The sequence below is a fragment of the Medicago truncatula genome, chromosome 7, assembly GCF_003473485.1.
Source record: "Medicago truncatula cultivar Jemalong A17 chromosome 7, MtrunA17r5.0-ANR, whole genome shotgun sequence".
In the NCBI taxonomy this organism is placed as follows: Eukaryota; Viridiplantae; Streptophyta; class Magnoliopsida; order Fabales; family Fabaceae; genus Medicago; species Medicago truncatula.
Window position 1 is genome coordinate 54,398,585 of NC_053048.1, and position 15,703 is coordinate 54,414,287.

General features: G+C 34.2%; 4 protein-coding genes across 5 annotated transcripts; 1 reads left to right on the top strand and 3 right to left on the bottom strand.

Moving 5' to 3' along the window:
- Window positions 1-163: 163 nt before the first annotated feature.
- Window positions 164-2,484, top strand: LOC11425670 (protein IQ-DOMAIN 14). The gene is made up of 5 exons (XM_024771128.2): window positions 164-246; window positions 337-670; window positions 989-1,207; window positions 1,654-1,785; window positions 1,851-2,484. Exons 1-5 carry the CDS (start codon window positions 164-166, stop codon window positions 2,364-2,366), a joined length of 1,284 nt encoding a protein of 427 aa, XP_024626896.1. The 3' UTR covers window positions 2,367-2,484.
- A 101-nt stretch (window positions 2,485-2,585) lies between these two features.
- Window positions 2,586-4,315, bottom strand: LOC11432817 (F-box/FBD/LRR-repeat protein At5g22700). The gene is made up of 2 exons (XM_024771129.2): window positions 3,894-4,315; window positions 2,586-3,065 (listed from the first exon to the last, which is right to left on the bottom strand). Exons 1-2 carry the CDS (start codon window positions 4,264-4,266, stop codon window positions 3,013-3,015), a joined length of 426 nt encoding a protein of 141 aa, XP_024626897.2. The 5' UTR covers window positions 4,267-4,315; the 3' UTR covers window positions 2,586-3,012.
- Window positions 4,316-7,047: 2,732 nt separating this feature from the next.
- Window positions 7,048-7,827, bottom strand: LOC11429797 (DNA damage-repair/toleration protein DRT102). The gene has a single exon (XM_003626360.2). The coding sequence runs from the start codon at window positions 7,788-7,790 to the stop codon at window positions 7,179-7,181; it is 612 nt and encodes a 203-aa protein (XP_003626408.1). The 5' UTR covers window positions 7,791-7,827; the 3' UTR covers window positions 7,048-7,178.
- Window positions 7,828-11,200: 3,373 nt separating this feature from the next.
- Window positions 11,201-13,604, bottom strand: LOC11435133 (DNA damage-repair/toleration protein DRT102). 2 transcript variants are annotated; one of them, XM_013595064.3, is made up of 2 exons: window positions 12,667-13,604; window positions 11,201-11,827 (listed from the first exon to the last, which is right to left on the bottom strand). In XM_013595064.3, exons 1-2 carry the CDS (start codon window positions 13,538-13,540, stop codon window positions 11,805-11,807), a joined length of 897 nt encoding a protein of 298 aa, XP_013450518.1. In that variant the 5' UTR covers window positions 13,541-13,604; the 3' UTR covers window positions 11,201-11,804. The 2 variants fall into 2 exon arrangements, with proteins under 2 accessions (XP_013450518.1, XP_003626409.1); XM_003626361.4 differs by lacking the exon at window positions 11,201-11,827 and having other exon boundaries at window positions 12,052-13,603.
- Window positions 13,605-15,703: the final 2,099 nt, after the last annotated feature.

A 15,703-nucleotide genomic window follows, 5' to 3' on the forward strand; every position in this document is an offset into this window, starting at 1 on the left:
AGCAATTCTTCAGATAACAGAAACTGAAGTTAGTCTGTGTGATATTTCTAAATGGCCAAGATGGGTTGGTTTAGCATGGTAAAGAAGCTCTTTACACGGGACATACATTCCACTCAAGAGAAGGTAGGTGTAATGTTTATTTGACTAAGTGTTTATTTTGGCAATGAGTTTGGCAACATTGCGGTGTGTCGTAGTGATTTTGTCGAAAGCTACAGTATCAAGCTTCAACAAAATCACAGTGCCACCGTGGGTTCGTCTAACTTACTGCGATTCCAAACATGCACTACTTTTTTAAGTTAAGATTGTGGTGTTGACGAGACAATAACCTGTTTTCAGAAGGAGAAAAGAAAAGAAGTGTGTATTTGGGAGGCTAAAGAACAAGAGATTTCCTTCGATTGAAGCACCACCACCATTAAAAGAAACAAGATTATGTGAACCTGAGGCTTTAACAGTTGCTATTGCCTCAGCTGCAGCAGCTGAAGCTGCTTTTACTGCTGCTCAGGTTGCAGTTGAAGTTGTTAGGTTCCAATCGGCTTATCAATGTAAAGGAAAACCAGAAGTTAAGCTTGTTAAAACTAAGCATAATGCTTCTCAATCAACACATAGCTGCAAGTTAAAGATTGAAGAATCTTCAGCTATCAAAATTCAAACAACATTTAGAGGCTACATAGTGAGTTTTGTATTCACTTTTACCTTTCATTTGTATCAACTTAAACCCTTTTTTCATAGTTTTCCCCTTCTGCTAAATGCTCAATTATTTTTGTGACAAACATAGTACAATTAAGGACAGACAAACTGAAGGTGAACTTAGGAACAGATACTAGAATTTTATATGCAAATTTCACATATTTAATACTAAAGAGAGGAAAAGAAATATGGAAAATTGGGAGATAAGATAAAAAATAAGAGAAACTTTAGTGGATTAGATTGACAAACTGAAGTCACCTTACTATATTCTTACACATCAATGATTGGTGAAATATTGCAGGCAAGGAAAGCTTTGAAGGCATTGAAGGGAATAGTGAAGCTTCAAGCTATCATTCGTGGCAGAGCTGTAAGACGGCAAGCTATGAGTACTCTTAAGTGTTTGCAGTCCATTGTGAGTATTCAGTCACAGGTCATTTCAAGGAAACTCCAAATTGTTGAAAGAAAGTTGAATTGTGGCGAGCATGAAAAGATGCAAGGTTCAAGAGACAAGATCATAAGGGTGGGCCTAACAACTTTCATTAGATCATTAGTTTTTACTTTTCAATACATAGCAAAAAAACAAAGTTTCACTGCAGTTAGTGTTGTTAATCGCAAATCTCGGAAATTAGTGGTTTGTTAGAATTTCATTACGCTGTGGCGCTGCAATAGCATTTATTTGACGATTAGTTCAAATTCACTATGCTATAGTGCTATAGCACCACCTCTATAGCCGCTATTTGCCAAAACTGACTGAAGTTTATCAACTATATATTACCTACCTGTCATCCCTTGGATCGGGTGTTTTAAGTTGAGGTTACAGATGCATCACAAACCTTGATATTGTGGAAATCTTCTGCTTATGCGACCTTAAAATCTTTTATGTTGCAGCACAGATAATGATCACTGATCTTTTTTGAAAACCCTGATCCCTTGTACAGTTAGAAATGTAACATTTAATATTTACAGATGGACGAAAACAGTGAGCGAAAGTGGGATGACAGCATTTTAATGAAGACAGAGGTAGATTCTTCTAGCATAAGCAAGAAAGAAGCTATTATTAGGAAAGAAAGAGTAAAAGAATACTCATATAACCATAGGGTAAGAAGCTCTTAAGCCTAGTTTTACTCTTACTAATTTTCATACTAACTGAGAAATCCTTTCAGAAATCAGCTGAATCAGAAAGAAAAATTGGAAGATGGAAGTACTGGATGGAGCAGTGGGTAGACACACAGCATTCTAAGAGTAAAGAACTTGAAGATTTAGACTCAGTTTTCGGTTCACGCTGTAGAGAAGTGGAGGATTGTGGAAGAAGACAGCTAAAATTTAGACAAATTCAGAGACAAAATGAAGTTGAAAGATTCGACTCTCCATTACTATCTTCAAGAAAATATTTACACCATAGGAGCAAAAATTTAGAGGGAGAAGACCATTCCTTTCAAAGATCTCACACAATTCCAACATACATGGTTGCAACAAAATCAACACAAGCAAAAGTAAGATCAACAAGCACACCAAAAACAAGAATAGGAAGGAATTGGGACATGAGCTCTGATTGCTATTCACCAAGCAAAAGAATGATCAATAATAATCAACAACAAGGATCTCCTAGCCATATATGTACTCGATCTTGCATCCAGTATTACAAAAAGGAAGTACATCCAATAGTTGTGAGAAAGTAAAACTCCTAAGAATGTCCATATATTGTTTTAAATTTCAAGAAATATTTCTTGGCTTACGTAAAAATTAAACTTCATGTTTCAAGCATTCATAGAATCAATATATCATAGATGTTCATACAACAAAATATTTATCCAACCCACCAAAAATCAAGCACTTTCATGTTTCAAGCAATCAACTAAAACTCAATATATCATAGTTGTACATTTTACTAGCATTCATATAATCAACTGCCGAATTACACCATATACATGCAATAGAATAAAAAGGAAAACTTCCATTACAAGGATTGGTCCATTTAAACTGAGCAAAGGTTTATGATATAACTCCCAAACCAATTCTTTCATGAAAAACCACTACACACTTCAAATAACATAAATTAATTATCATCATCAATCAAATAAAAGTTTACAATTTGGAGAGCCCCTTGTGGATGAAGATAATATTCTCAAGAACTTTTGGTTCTTTGCAAGGAAGGAAGTCTTAATTGTCATGGTCTCTAGTACTTTTGAATGTTGCACAATATATTTTGCAAATACGCAGTACCATTTTGAGTCTCTATAACCTCTTATGTAGCATGTTTTGAGCTGGGATGAAAGACATTCAGGAACAGTGGCAGGAAAAGTGGTGACTGGATCTATCCAACATTTACAAGAAAGTGTTGCAGTCGCACAATCCTATCAATAGTTTCACATAATTTTCTGTTATTGAGAATTAAAGAACGTGAAATTAGAGTTAAAAAAGGAAACATATAGTATATTTCTAAACATCAACCAAACCTGAATTTTAAAATGTTGAAGTTTAGGGAAATGTGTGAGTATTCCCAGCAAAGAACTGCACTCCCAACCCCAAGATCTTGTATGAATGCTAAGTTTCATGTGGGTCAAATTGTGAAACATGGGAAGCCTTGTCTGAGAGGTCAACAACATCTGCATGAGATGCACAAGATACAAGATTAGAAATGTATATTCCCCTCATTTCGTATCTAATAGATTTTATCTTGTAAAGAAAGAAATTATATATATATATATATTTGAACCAAAATAATCAATGCAAAGAGCATAAATACTATGAGGATATAGTTAGAAAAATAAAGGTCAATTATATCTTGAATTTCTAAAACAATGATTGTTTTGTAACAAAAATAAATACAAAAAACTAGCAAGGATTTGAAATGGAGGGAATAGCAAGATCCCATAATTTCTCTAAACAATGATTTAGGAGGATGGATGATATTCATACCTCTTCTTCACAATCACGCGAAATCTCTGCATTAGAATCAGAAATTGTTTTGAGCAAAATAGGTAAAGCCAATTCTGTTTGCAAATCTTCTAGAATAGGGCAACCGAATAGAAACTTCACACTATTTGCACGAGATTTGAAAAAAACATAATTCAATTCAAGAATTTTGAGGCGAGGAAAATTCACTTGATCAAAATCTCTCATTTGTACGTTTGACAACTTAAGAACTTCAAGAGTCTTGTTATAACGGAGAAAGCATAGAGGTAATTTGATTTGACACTTTTTACCAGACATGTCGAAGTTAAGATACTCGATTCCTCGTTCCATCACAAATTTAAAAATTTTAACCCAGTCTCTTTGAGTGAATCGAGAAGATTCGCCGCATTTGAGGGTAAAGGAATAGATTGAACTCTTTTTGTCTCGCAATGTGAACATGCTTAACCATACAAAATTGCGGAAGCTTGCAAAGCTGTTGAAGGTTTCCTGGTCAAAGTAGAGAGCAACAACTGCGATCCAAACCAGTTTCCATCTCTTTGAGAGAACGCTTGTGGTTGCAGCGAATTTGGTTGGGTGAAAGGAGAGAATATGACAGAGTATCGAATCAGGCATGTCGCTGATTCTATCTACCGTGGGAATGGATCGCCAGGAAGAAGAATTCATCTTCTCTAATGGTTGGGTTATACGCGTCTATTAGGGTTTTTCTGGTAGAAGTCTATTAGGGTTTTAATTATGGGAATTTCTGCGGTACACTGGTGTATTGATACTCCTGCTTCCTAATTATATAAACAAACGATAACAAACGATAATTTTTTACGTGGTAAATAGCTATTTGTCAATATTTATATTTTATAGAACAACATTTCATAAGAAAAAACATCATTAGATTGTTTATAAGAATCATAGTAACTTTTTTTACATATTATTGTAAAAAATAATGAATGTTCTCAATTATGAGTGATAAAAATTTAAAAAAAATAAAAAATTATTTCGTTGACACTTTTGATGAATAAGATTTAGTTATTATAATTATAAATGATAAAAAAAAATATTTTTTTTCAAAAAACAACTTATTTAACTATGAATTTAAAGAGTGAGTGTATCGGTACACTCAAATATATTGGGTGTACCATAGAATTTGCCTTTAATTATATATCTACTTTTTTATTTTTATTTTAATAACATATTTAGGGTTATGTTTTTTATTTTACAGAACATATTTAGGGTTATGTGATTCACCATCTGCTTCCCATTGGTCTTTAAAAAAATCCACGTCACCATCAATAATTAAAAAAAAGGCTAAAATGCACTTTTTTTCCCCTAACTTTCAAAAACTTGCAATTTTAGCCTCATAAGTACAAAAACTATAATTTTGGCCCCTTAAGATTTAGCCCCTTTGCATCTTTAGTTATTTTGGTCAATTTTGACTTATTCAACGCCTATGTGGCAGGCCACGTGTGTAATTAATTAATTAAAAAAAAAAAAAAAAAACTAAAAAATCAATTTATGAAAAAAAATCAGAAAAACATATTCAGCGCAAAGATCCAGACGCGGAGCTTAGGATACTAGCTTGTTTCCACAGCACCTACAACATTCCTACCTTAATCAATCTAATAGAATCATCAAGAGGAACACGAAAGCGAGGAAAGGTAATGCTTATACTGTTTAGGGTTAATAGTGTTTTAGCCCCCTGTAATATAGGTCATTTCCGGTTTTACCCCCTATAAAATATTCTATTTAGATTTCGTCCTTGTAACTTGAAGATTTTTTATTTTGGACCTTCATGAATTTTGACTGTACAAAATCGAAGATATGACAGGGGGTAAATTGAAATTTGCTCAAATTAACAAGTAGGTAAACTAAAATTTCCTCAAATTACAAGGGGGTAAACCTAAATTTGCTCAAATTACAAGGGGTGAAATTTTCATTGAAGGTCCAAAATCAAAAAATCTTTAAATTACAAGGATGAAATTCAAAAGAAATATTTTACAAGGGGGAAAACTGGAAATGGCCTATATTACAGGGAGGTAAAACACTATTAACCCTACTGTTTATATTGCTTTGACTGTTTGACACTTGACAGTAATTTGCCTTCTTTGAACTTGGAGATTTTTCTTTACCATTATCTACTGAGATTTTTCTCCTATTCTTCTACCTCTTTTCATTTTAGCATCATGCATCCAACAACTATTAAGCATGCATGCACCAGCATTTTCATTCAATAGGTACAAATCTAAAAACCATGAGTTATATAGCACTAGGCTCCCCTAAAATGAAACAATGAATACTATTCAGATTTGATTTTGGGAAGAAGAAAAAAACACATCAAAAGAGAGAATGTGTCACTTGACAATTGCACCAAACTACACTCATGATCTATCATTGTTAGGATCTGACATATAAGTAATGTTCGGGGGGAACTTGTGAGAAAGAGAAGAAACACATTATTTTTGGCGAGAGTCTTGCAAATGTTGAGGAAGTAGTAGCGGCGGCGGAATGATGCAAAGGTTGGAGAAGGGGCAATGTTGTTTATGGAGAGTTAAGGTACATGCAATTTTTGAGTGTTTGTCTTGTTTCCGTTATAAGAATATTAGCAAGGAGGAAGTTGAAAGGAAGATTTTAGAGCTTAGTAGGTTAATAAAAAACTATGTGGGATGAGGTTTTGTTCTATACTTGGGTAATCTTAAATGGTTGTTTGAGTTCTGGACAAAATTATTATGAAAAAAGAAAAAGCTAATAATGTTCTGTGGTTATGGGGAGAATGGTAAATTGTGGCTTATGGGGACTTCAACCTTCATAAGGTTTGAGTAAACTACAAACCTACTGCACTACCAAAAAAAAAACTAGAAACCTACTTGTATTAATATTTTTCCTAAATAGTATGGCATGTAATGTATGTAGCAGCTGAAAAGCAGTGACATTAGATACATTACCTACCAATAGGAGCAGACCAGAACCTGAACCCTCCGCCCAAATAAAACCTGTGTTATGGCATTGTATTAATTTAAGTGCAAATAACACAACCATGCATGGATAAAAATAATATGCTCAAAATTCACAACAAATCAAAAACTACCCATTACCAATGTCGGCCTCGCAGACCATTGACAAAGCAACTTTGAATTATAAAACAATCTTCAATAAGACTATTATTTTTCCCTGATATGGCAGTGAAGTTTCAATTTCAAGCTATGTATATTATTATGATGCCAGTGAAATTGACGTAATTTAGATTTTGCATAGTCAAGAATTTGCACATATTTCTACTTGATTGTCTAATATCATATCAATGTGCCAAATTTGCAAGATGCCAAAACAATGAGTGGATAATAGAAAAACGAACAGATACGAAATCGATGGCACAAACCCTTATTGTATTATCATTAGGGTCTTGCATTATTTAAGGATCCCAAATTTAGAATTTCTTAAAAAGTCAAATGTTACAATTTTCATAAAAATTTATTATTAAAGATTCTTAAAGAGTATCTGGGACACTCGTTGACATTTCATTTCTATTATTGTTGTTGTTGTTTTTAACGACCAACAAATGCAGATTTTGCAATTGTCAAAAAAAATCATTTGGCTAAGCCTGATTCCTTATCAATTGCAAGTTTGGCAGAGTCAACAAGATCCTCATCAAAAACCATATCCAAATTACCATCCCACTTGATAGAGAAGCTTTTCTTCCCTATTTTTGGCATGTCGACAAGTGATCTATCTAGAAGGTTCTCAACCTCCTGTGGCCATGGTTTGTTGTCGCTTGCAAGACAAGGAGACTTGAACGGCGTGTTCAGCCATGCATTGACAATCTCAATTCCTATTTCGGGTGAAGTGAACTTGCCTGAAAGGGCAAGGACGTTTGAATTGTTGATTGATCGGGTGTTGACAGCTTCCCAAGGGTGAAGGCAAGTGGAAGCATACACGCCAGGGAATTTGTTGGCGAAGATGGCGACACCGATACCAGTACCGCATGCAACAAGGCCGATGATCTCTGGAGAGGAAGATGATGAAGATTGAGAGACAATGCGACCAACCTCGGCGCCGGCGGCATAGTAAGATGAGAAGGTTCCAAGATATTCAAATTCAATGTTGAGGGAACGGAGGTGGGTGAGCAGAGCAGGTATGATCGGAGAGCCGAATTTATCGGCTCCGACGATTATTTTTATGTACTTGCTAGAGTATGACATGAATGATTGACGAAATATAGATTGAGGTACTACGAGGTGGGAGTGATGAGGTTGAAGTAGAGTAGACTCGATGATTTATATATAAAAAATAGAGTGGACTTCTTCACTAAAGAACAAACCATTTTTTGAATGAATCATAACTCAACGCATTAAATTGATTTGTCTCATTCTATTATAGATAGAGATTAAATAAAAACACCTTCGATACTTACTTTTTAACGAGAAATGGTAAGTGTTTTAGAACATTGTTCAAGTATCTTAAAGTAGTAATTTGCAGATTGAAAATTATATAGTTATGATTTTTATGATGTTTATGCGGGGATAGTGCCTTTCACTCTTTTACGACCATTGGATGAATTCTATAACATAGATGATACATTGTGGACAACTATTTTCACAGCGCTGCTATATCAAGCAAAATTTCTTTTCTTGAAATTTCACAAAGATTAGTGAGAAAAAAAGTGGTGTTCAGTCGTGAAGAATTTGCGAGACATTTTCTCGTGATATTTTTAACATTATTCCTATTTTAATTACCGAAGAAAATTTAAACAATGAGTAAAAAAAATGTTGATTAGTCATAAACCCTCACCACGTCATCATAAACAATATCTTTTTTTACCATTTTTATCAAACAAAGTCAAGGCAACACATACAAATGTTATTTTAATATTTTTTTTGTCCCATTCTATTCTACTTGGAATTCAGCAGTAGAGATCAAATCTAAACAACACATCACTGCTAAAAAAACTAAACAACACATCAATACTTTATTTTCATAATAATTTATAAATGGCTTATTCAATCACTCGATCTCTTAACTTAATTGATTGTCTCAATTTGATCCTCTAATTATATAATTTGTACCAATTTGGTCCCCTATGTTTTGCTCTGTTGCTAGTTTTAGTCATTTATGTTAGTTTCTCTCAAAAAACGTTAACTTATGTACCAATTTAGTCCCCTATGTTTTGCTCCGTTATTAGTTTTAGTCGTTTCTGTTAACGTTTTTTAAGAGAAACTAACATAAAGGATTAAAACTAGTAACACATCAAAACATATGAGACTAAATTGGTACAAATTATAATTAGGGGACCAAATTGAGACAATCAATTAAGTTAAGGGACCTGTGATTAAATAAACCTTTATAAATTGACAACTATTTTAGGGTCGATTTGACTATGTGTCAAAGGGCCAATCAACCCTTGCCACATAATCATAATTTTTTTTTTTTATTTTTTTTTTACATTTTTATAAAAAAAAAATAGTGAAGACAAAATACATCCATACAAATATTATTTTAAATTGTTTTTGTCTCATTTTACTAGGGATGTAGCTCTTAGGGTTGTGAACAATGGATGATTATGTTCGAAAATTAGGCTCAAATCCTCAAACTGAACAAGTATACGGCTCAACATCACATATCCATTTCTACCTACTTCATGACTCGGTTTAGTCGGATTCGGTTTAATCAGATTTGTTGGAAACACGGGTGGGTTGAATCGGGTTATCCGGTACCCTTCAGTTACGATTTCGGGTTTCAAAAAGGTTGGGATTTCAAAGCTTCAAGATAAAGGCGACATACAAACATGAAAGAAACTGGGATTTCAGAGCTTTGATAAGGTTGGTGAATGAGAAATTGAAGCATCGAGAGGGAAATTGATCTGAAGTGGTGTGTTGGTGTATGAAGGAGAGATGTTAGAATAATTCAGAACATGAGACAGAAGCAAAGAAAGAGAGAAACTAAGAAACGGCGGAAAGAAGGTGATGGATGTTCTCCATAAACAAAATCAAACCCTAGTTTTGTTTTACATTGTTGGGTCATTAATCATATAAGTTAGTTTGAATATGGTTCAACCCACAAACAATTTTATCTAATTAATCATATAATTATTATATATATCAGACGGGTTCGGTTTCCGATGGACTCAGACCACCCACCTGGAACCCACCGTGCCTAACCAATATATTATGGTTTTATGCAACCCGCTTGACCCGAAGCCCTGAATAAACATAACTGCTTGCTTTCGAGTGTTCTGCTCCGGACGGTTTGGGCCAGTTACAATTTTTCCCCAGCCCTAGCAGCTGCAGAGATTCAATAAAAATATCATCTTCAATACTTTATATTTTTAATTCACAAGCAAACACCAAAGATAGGTCGAGTATTTGGTCTTCTCAAGTCATGCTCTCAAAGATATGGATTGATATGAATTAGAACATCATGTATCAACGTTAATTTCTCTATCATGACAAACGTCTTGGATAAAAGCTTCTTCTCGAAAAATTTCCTCAACAGTGAACAATACCGATTCAAAGAAAACAACTCAACGTTCGAAGGCACCCTCGTAGACTTGAATTCCTTCACTAACAAGGCAACATAAAATAAGCCATCCTACTTGACAAATCACTGCATGTCATAGCAAGCACACCTCGACAACAAAATGTTCGTTGAGGATGATTTTTGTTCTTGTCCCTTGATTCAAACTTAAAACATTTTAGTCAAAGCAAATGATTATCCATCTCCAAATTACCCACATTAACGGTGCATTCAGAGACCCTTCTTGAAAGAATCTTCTTCGTATTACCGATAAAACATTATTGTCCATTAAGCTCAACACACTCTTCTTGTATAAGGTCATACAAATTCATCACTCCTGGCTACGGATTGACGACTTGGGGGCAATTGTTTTGAACTAACCCAAGGTCCTAAATATTCATTACATAAGGCCCAACTAAACTAGATTCTTCTCATCTTTGGATCTCATCATTTTGTAAGGTCTCAATGACTAGTAACAGTTGATGAAGCCTAACATTGATGAGCATCGTTCGAAACGAATCTTTTATCACTCTCAAACAACTTTCTTTTTGTGCTTGTAAAAAGCATCATTTACCACAATGCAAGGTACATAATTTCTGTCAACTTAATGCCCCCACTTCTTAATCTCATACTAACTTAAGCGTCATAGTGCTTGCAGGTATCACCGCAGTTGTTCAACTTCAACCAACTCATCTCGATCACGCAAGATCACTAGTGATTAAGTAATTTTTTATTATTAATTTTTCATATCTTATACCCAACAAAATTAAAATATTAAACTAAAATATAATATGGGTCATGTTAACTTGTGTCATGTTAAGATCTAAAAAAAGAATTAAAACATAAGTTTTGTATTGAAAAATAACTTTTTAATCTTTCAAGACATTGAATGCACAATTTCCAAAAATAAGTTTCTACATTTGGATTCTAAACTTGTGCCTTCGAGTTAACATTTCCCATATAATATTTATAATTTTAAATCAAAAATATTATATTAAACCCAAAGGCTTGATAAGATTCACAATTATGAAGAGAATAACGAGTTCATAGGGCAGCTAGATCAAGTTGAAGCTTCAGATCTTGAAGAAATACAAGAGGATTTCAAATCCCATGGAGAAGTTCAAGAGGAATCTAATTATATAGAGGAAATTAAAGGTTTCCAAGAACCAACACAATTACGCAAGATAAAAGAATAAGAAAGCCACCTGGTTACCTTAAACTCTTCTAGTAAGTCCTATCATATCTTTCATTATGTCGGTTATAGCTTTTCTGCAAAGCATAGGGCTTCTCTTGCAGCAATTACATCTAATATTGAGCCCAAGAATTATGTGCAAGCTGCACAATAACAAGAGTGGCTTGCAGCTATGGAGCAAGAGATTCAAGTTCTAGAAGAAAATAACACATCGACCCTTGAACCATTGCGAGAAGGAAAGAAATGGGTTGATTGTAGACCGGTCTATAAGATTATTCATAAGGCTAATGGAGAGATAGAGAAGTATAAAGCTCAATTGGTCGCAAAAGATTTTGTGCAAGTTGAAGGAGAAGATTTTTGAGACCTTTGCTTGAGTAACAAAGATGACAACTGTCGCTGCTTATTGACTATTGCAGCTGCTAAAGGTTGACAATTACACCAAATGGATGTGAGCCTTCCATGATCAACCTCCACACCTCAAAGCTTCCTGTACGACACCAATTTGCTGCAGCTATGAATTGTCCCTACCAATCCCTAATAATGCACCCAAATCCCAATTACCACATTGATGTTGGGAGAAAAGTAAAAGAAATAAATATTAAAAATCAGGAAATACCAAATTAGACAAGTGACCATTATACAATTTGGAAGGCTTACAATTAGGGTCAAATTGATTTCAATTTCAACTAAATAAATGACATAGCAATCTAATTAACATTTGAGGCTAACGCTAAATATTAAGAGAAAGTCCTCAAAGATGAGAAAGAAAAGGTAGACAATCCATATTCATCCCAATGCCAGAAACATACAGTCAGTGTAAGCTATAACAAATTCAAATTCAATCTTGGGTGAGGATGCAGATAAAGACTCGGTAAATGCATCTACTTTATTGTCTTTAATCTAATTCTATGAACAATTTACGTTTCTTACTTTCTTAAATGTCCCAAATGGGAATATGGATTCTCTCGTGTGTAATTTATAAGTGTGATCTCTCACCATTCATCAAAAGATGGAAACACATGAGAAATTTAGATAAAGTGAACTCTCTCATGTTTAAATTACACATGAGAGGTTCCATTCCCCAATCCATATTTCAAGTGGTTAAGCTGAGCTTTGGACATTTGAAAAGAGTTTGAGAAGTAGATACATTGTTCAAATTCAAACCCTGACTAGTAAATTTGAAAACAAAATTAAGCATATGAGTAGGACTCCGATTTCACGTTGATACAACTATGGCATTTGATGTAATGACAACACAAATAGGAAACTACCAGCATACAGAACAGAACTCATGAGAGCGCACAATATTATTCAAAATAGAACAGAGTAAAATCACTTGTTTAAGCCTAATTCCTTATCAATTGCAATTTTACCAGTTTCAAGATCCTCATCAAAAAACATATCCCAATGACTATCCCATTTGATGAAAAACTCAGTATCCTCATGATATTTCACTCTGTGCACGTCACCAGCAGGTGTAAACAAGTAATCCCCAACCGTTAGATCATATCTCTCTTCTTTTGTCAGATTCCAAACACTCTTCTTCCCTTCAATCACCACTAAATCATGTCCAAAGGTATGATGATGTGCCGGCTCGACGCTCCCGGCTTTAAACCTCACGAACGCCGACGTCGGAGTTTCTCTAATGATCTTCATTGATCCGCCAGGAATCAAATCGATCGGGTTCAGTTCCCGGTTCTTCACCAAACAACAAACCGCACACGAGTCAACCGGTTCCGGTTCGCTTTTTCCAATTTCCGGCATTTCAACTAGTGATTTATCTAGAAAATTCTCAATCTCTTGCGGCCATGGTTTGTTATCGTTTGCAGGACACGGAGACTTGAACGGCGTGTTCAGCCACGTCTTCACGATCTCGATTGCGGTTTCCGGTGACGTATACTTGCCGGAGACAGCGAGGACGTTTGAGTTGTTGATTGATCGGGCGTTGACGGCGTCAGAAGGGGTGAGACAAGTGGCGGCGAACACGCCGGGGAATTTGTTGGCGAAGATGGAAACACCGGCGCCGGTGCCGCAGGCGACGAGACCGCGGACTTCTTGGGAGGAAGAGGAGATGGATTGAGAGACGCGGCGACCGACAACGGCACCGGCGGAGTAGTAAGAAGAGGTTCCGAGATCTTCGACTTGGATGTTGAGGGAACGGAGGTGAGAGAGTAATGCATCTTTGAGAGGTGTGCCGAAGTCATCGGCGCCAGCGATGATTTTGATGTGTTTGCTGGATTCTGCCATGAATGAATGATTTATGGAATGCAAATATGGTGAAATATAGAGTGGACTGTGAGTGGAGAGAAAGTGAGAGTTGTATTAGTAATAGTAGGCTTAAATGCAATTTTAGTCCCCCTATTTTGATTGAATCTGAATTTTATCCCCTCTATTTTAAAACTCGGAATTTTACCTCCTCTATTTTTATTGATTCTGGATTTTGCCTCCCCTATTTTAAAACTCGGAATTTTACCCCCCTATTTTATGTTTTTCAGGATTTTGCCCCCTCCTCCTATTTTATCCACATAATTAATTATTTGTATTAAATATTTTTTAATGAAAAAATAAAAATAACACCAAAAAAATACTAAAAAAAATGAATAAAAAATACTGGAAAAAAATGCATAAAATTAGTATGATCTCTAAAAGTAAAATTAAAAACTAGTATGAAAATACAAGAAAATAGCAAATATTTAGAGGTGTAAACTAGTTTTTTCATGTATTCTTAATTGAATTTTTTCTTGTAATTACATTGTTTTTCTATTTTTAGTTTTTTTTTTCTTTTTTGTTTTCTTGTTTTCCTTATACTTTTTTCCAAATTAATATTCGTTTCTTTATTTTTCTAGTATTTTTTGGTTCTTTATTTTAAAATAGGGGTAAAATTCTGAAAAACGTAAAATAGAGGGGGTAAAATTCCGAGTTTTAAAATATGGAGGGCAAAATCCCGATTCAATCAAAATAGAGGGGGTAAAATTCCGAGTTTTAAAATAGGGGGGATAAAATTGCATTTAAGCCGTAATAGTATTATCGATTCATTGAATCTAGACAAATTATAATTTTTTTTTTTTTGTGGTGACACAAATTCTAATTTGATCAATATGGTGAATTAGATTATATTTTTTTAATTATCAAAAATATTTTTAAAAAAATGTATCCTTCATATTCTTGAGGGAAAATGCATCCTTAATATTAGAAAATTATATTAAACTCTTATTATATATATGTACTTTATCTAGAAAATTATATTAAACTTGTATTATATATATATATATGTACTCTCACTGATCATGCTATGATAGAAGATGATCGACAACCGGTGTAGGTGTGATGCGGAGGAATGTTGTTGAACATAGTGCAATGTGGTAATTTTTCGTTAGAACGGATGGTGTCTGTGTAAAGACTTTTCAACGTTCAATTTGTACAACAATTTTGATACAACTTTTGTATAATTTTCTCTCTCATACTCACATTATGTTTTTAGTCTCTCTCTATTGTTTTTAACCAATGAGAAGAGAGAACAACAAAGTTGTCTCAAAAGTTGCACCAAAATAGTTGTCAAAATATCACTAGTCTTTGAGAATTTTCTCATAATGAGAGTGCATACCTTCTTGTTGTAGTGTGTTTATCCTTTTATCGGTTGTTAAGGGTACCATGTAGTCATAGAGCGGTTAGAAGGTTTCTCCCTTTGTGGACGGATGTTTGATCGTAAGTGTAGGATCTCGATTGACATTGGATGTTTTTCTCATGCTTTATGATAGTCCTTACTTTGACTAGGCACGGTATTAGGCCCTCTACCTTTAGGGATTATAATTTTTTATAGAACTAATAATATAGAGAAAAATTTTAAAAAGTAAAAAGGAAAATAATTTGATTGTGAGAGAGTTGTTACATATCAAGTAGTACATTTAGATTTATATAGCCAATTAGGTCAAGTAACTCTTAACTAATCTAACTAGTAACTATCTTTTATATCTTTAATAGTCTTGTGCACGTTGAAAGGTGTTTACAACACTTCCAACTTAGGAAATACAAAAAATAAATACCAAAGAATATTGACACAAAAAATATGAAATGCCTAAATACATGGAAAAAAAATGGATGATCATCCTTTTTTTTTAGGGAGATTATCTAAAACCTTAAAAATATCGATCTTGAACAAGTTCACAAGCTGTAGCCTCGTTCTAAATCTCTAAAGAAGGAAAATGAATTTGTTTATAATCTTCTCTTGGATCTTCTCCTTCTACTTGGAACGGTTGCTTTGTATGTTGTAAAGCTTCTTGGATGAAAATTCCTTCCTGTTCTTGGAAGGGCTTATCATACACCCACTTCTTGGAGAAAGTTAAACAAAATATAAGATTTAGCACCAAATTTGCAAACTTTTTTTTTGTCTTGAATATTGTATCTTGCATG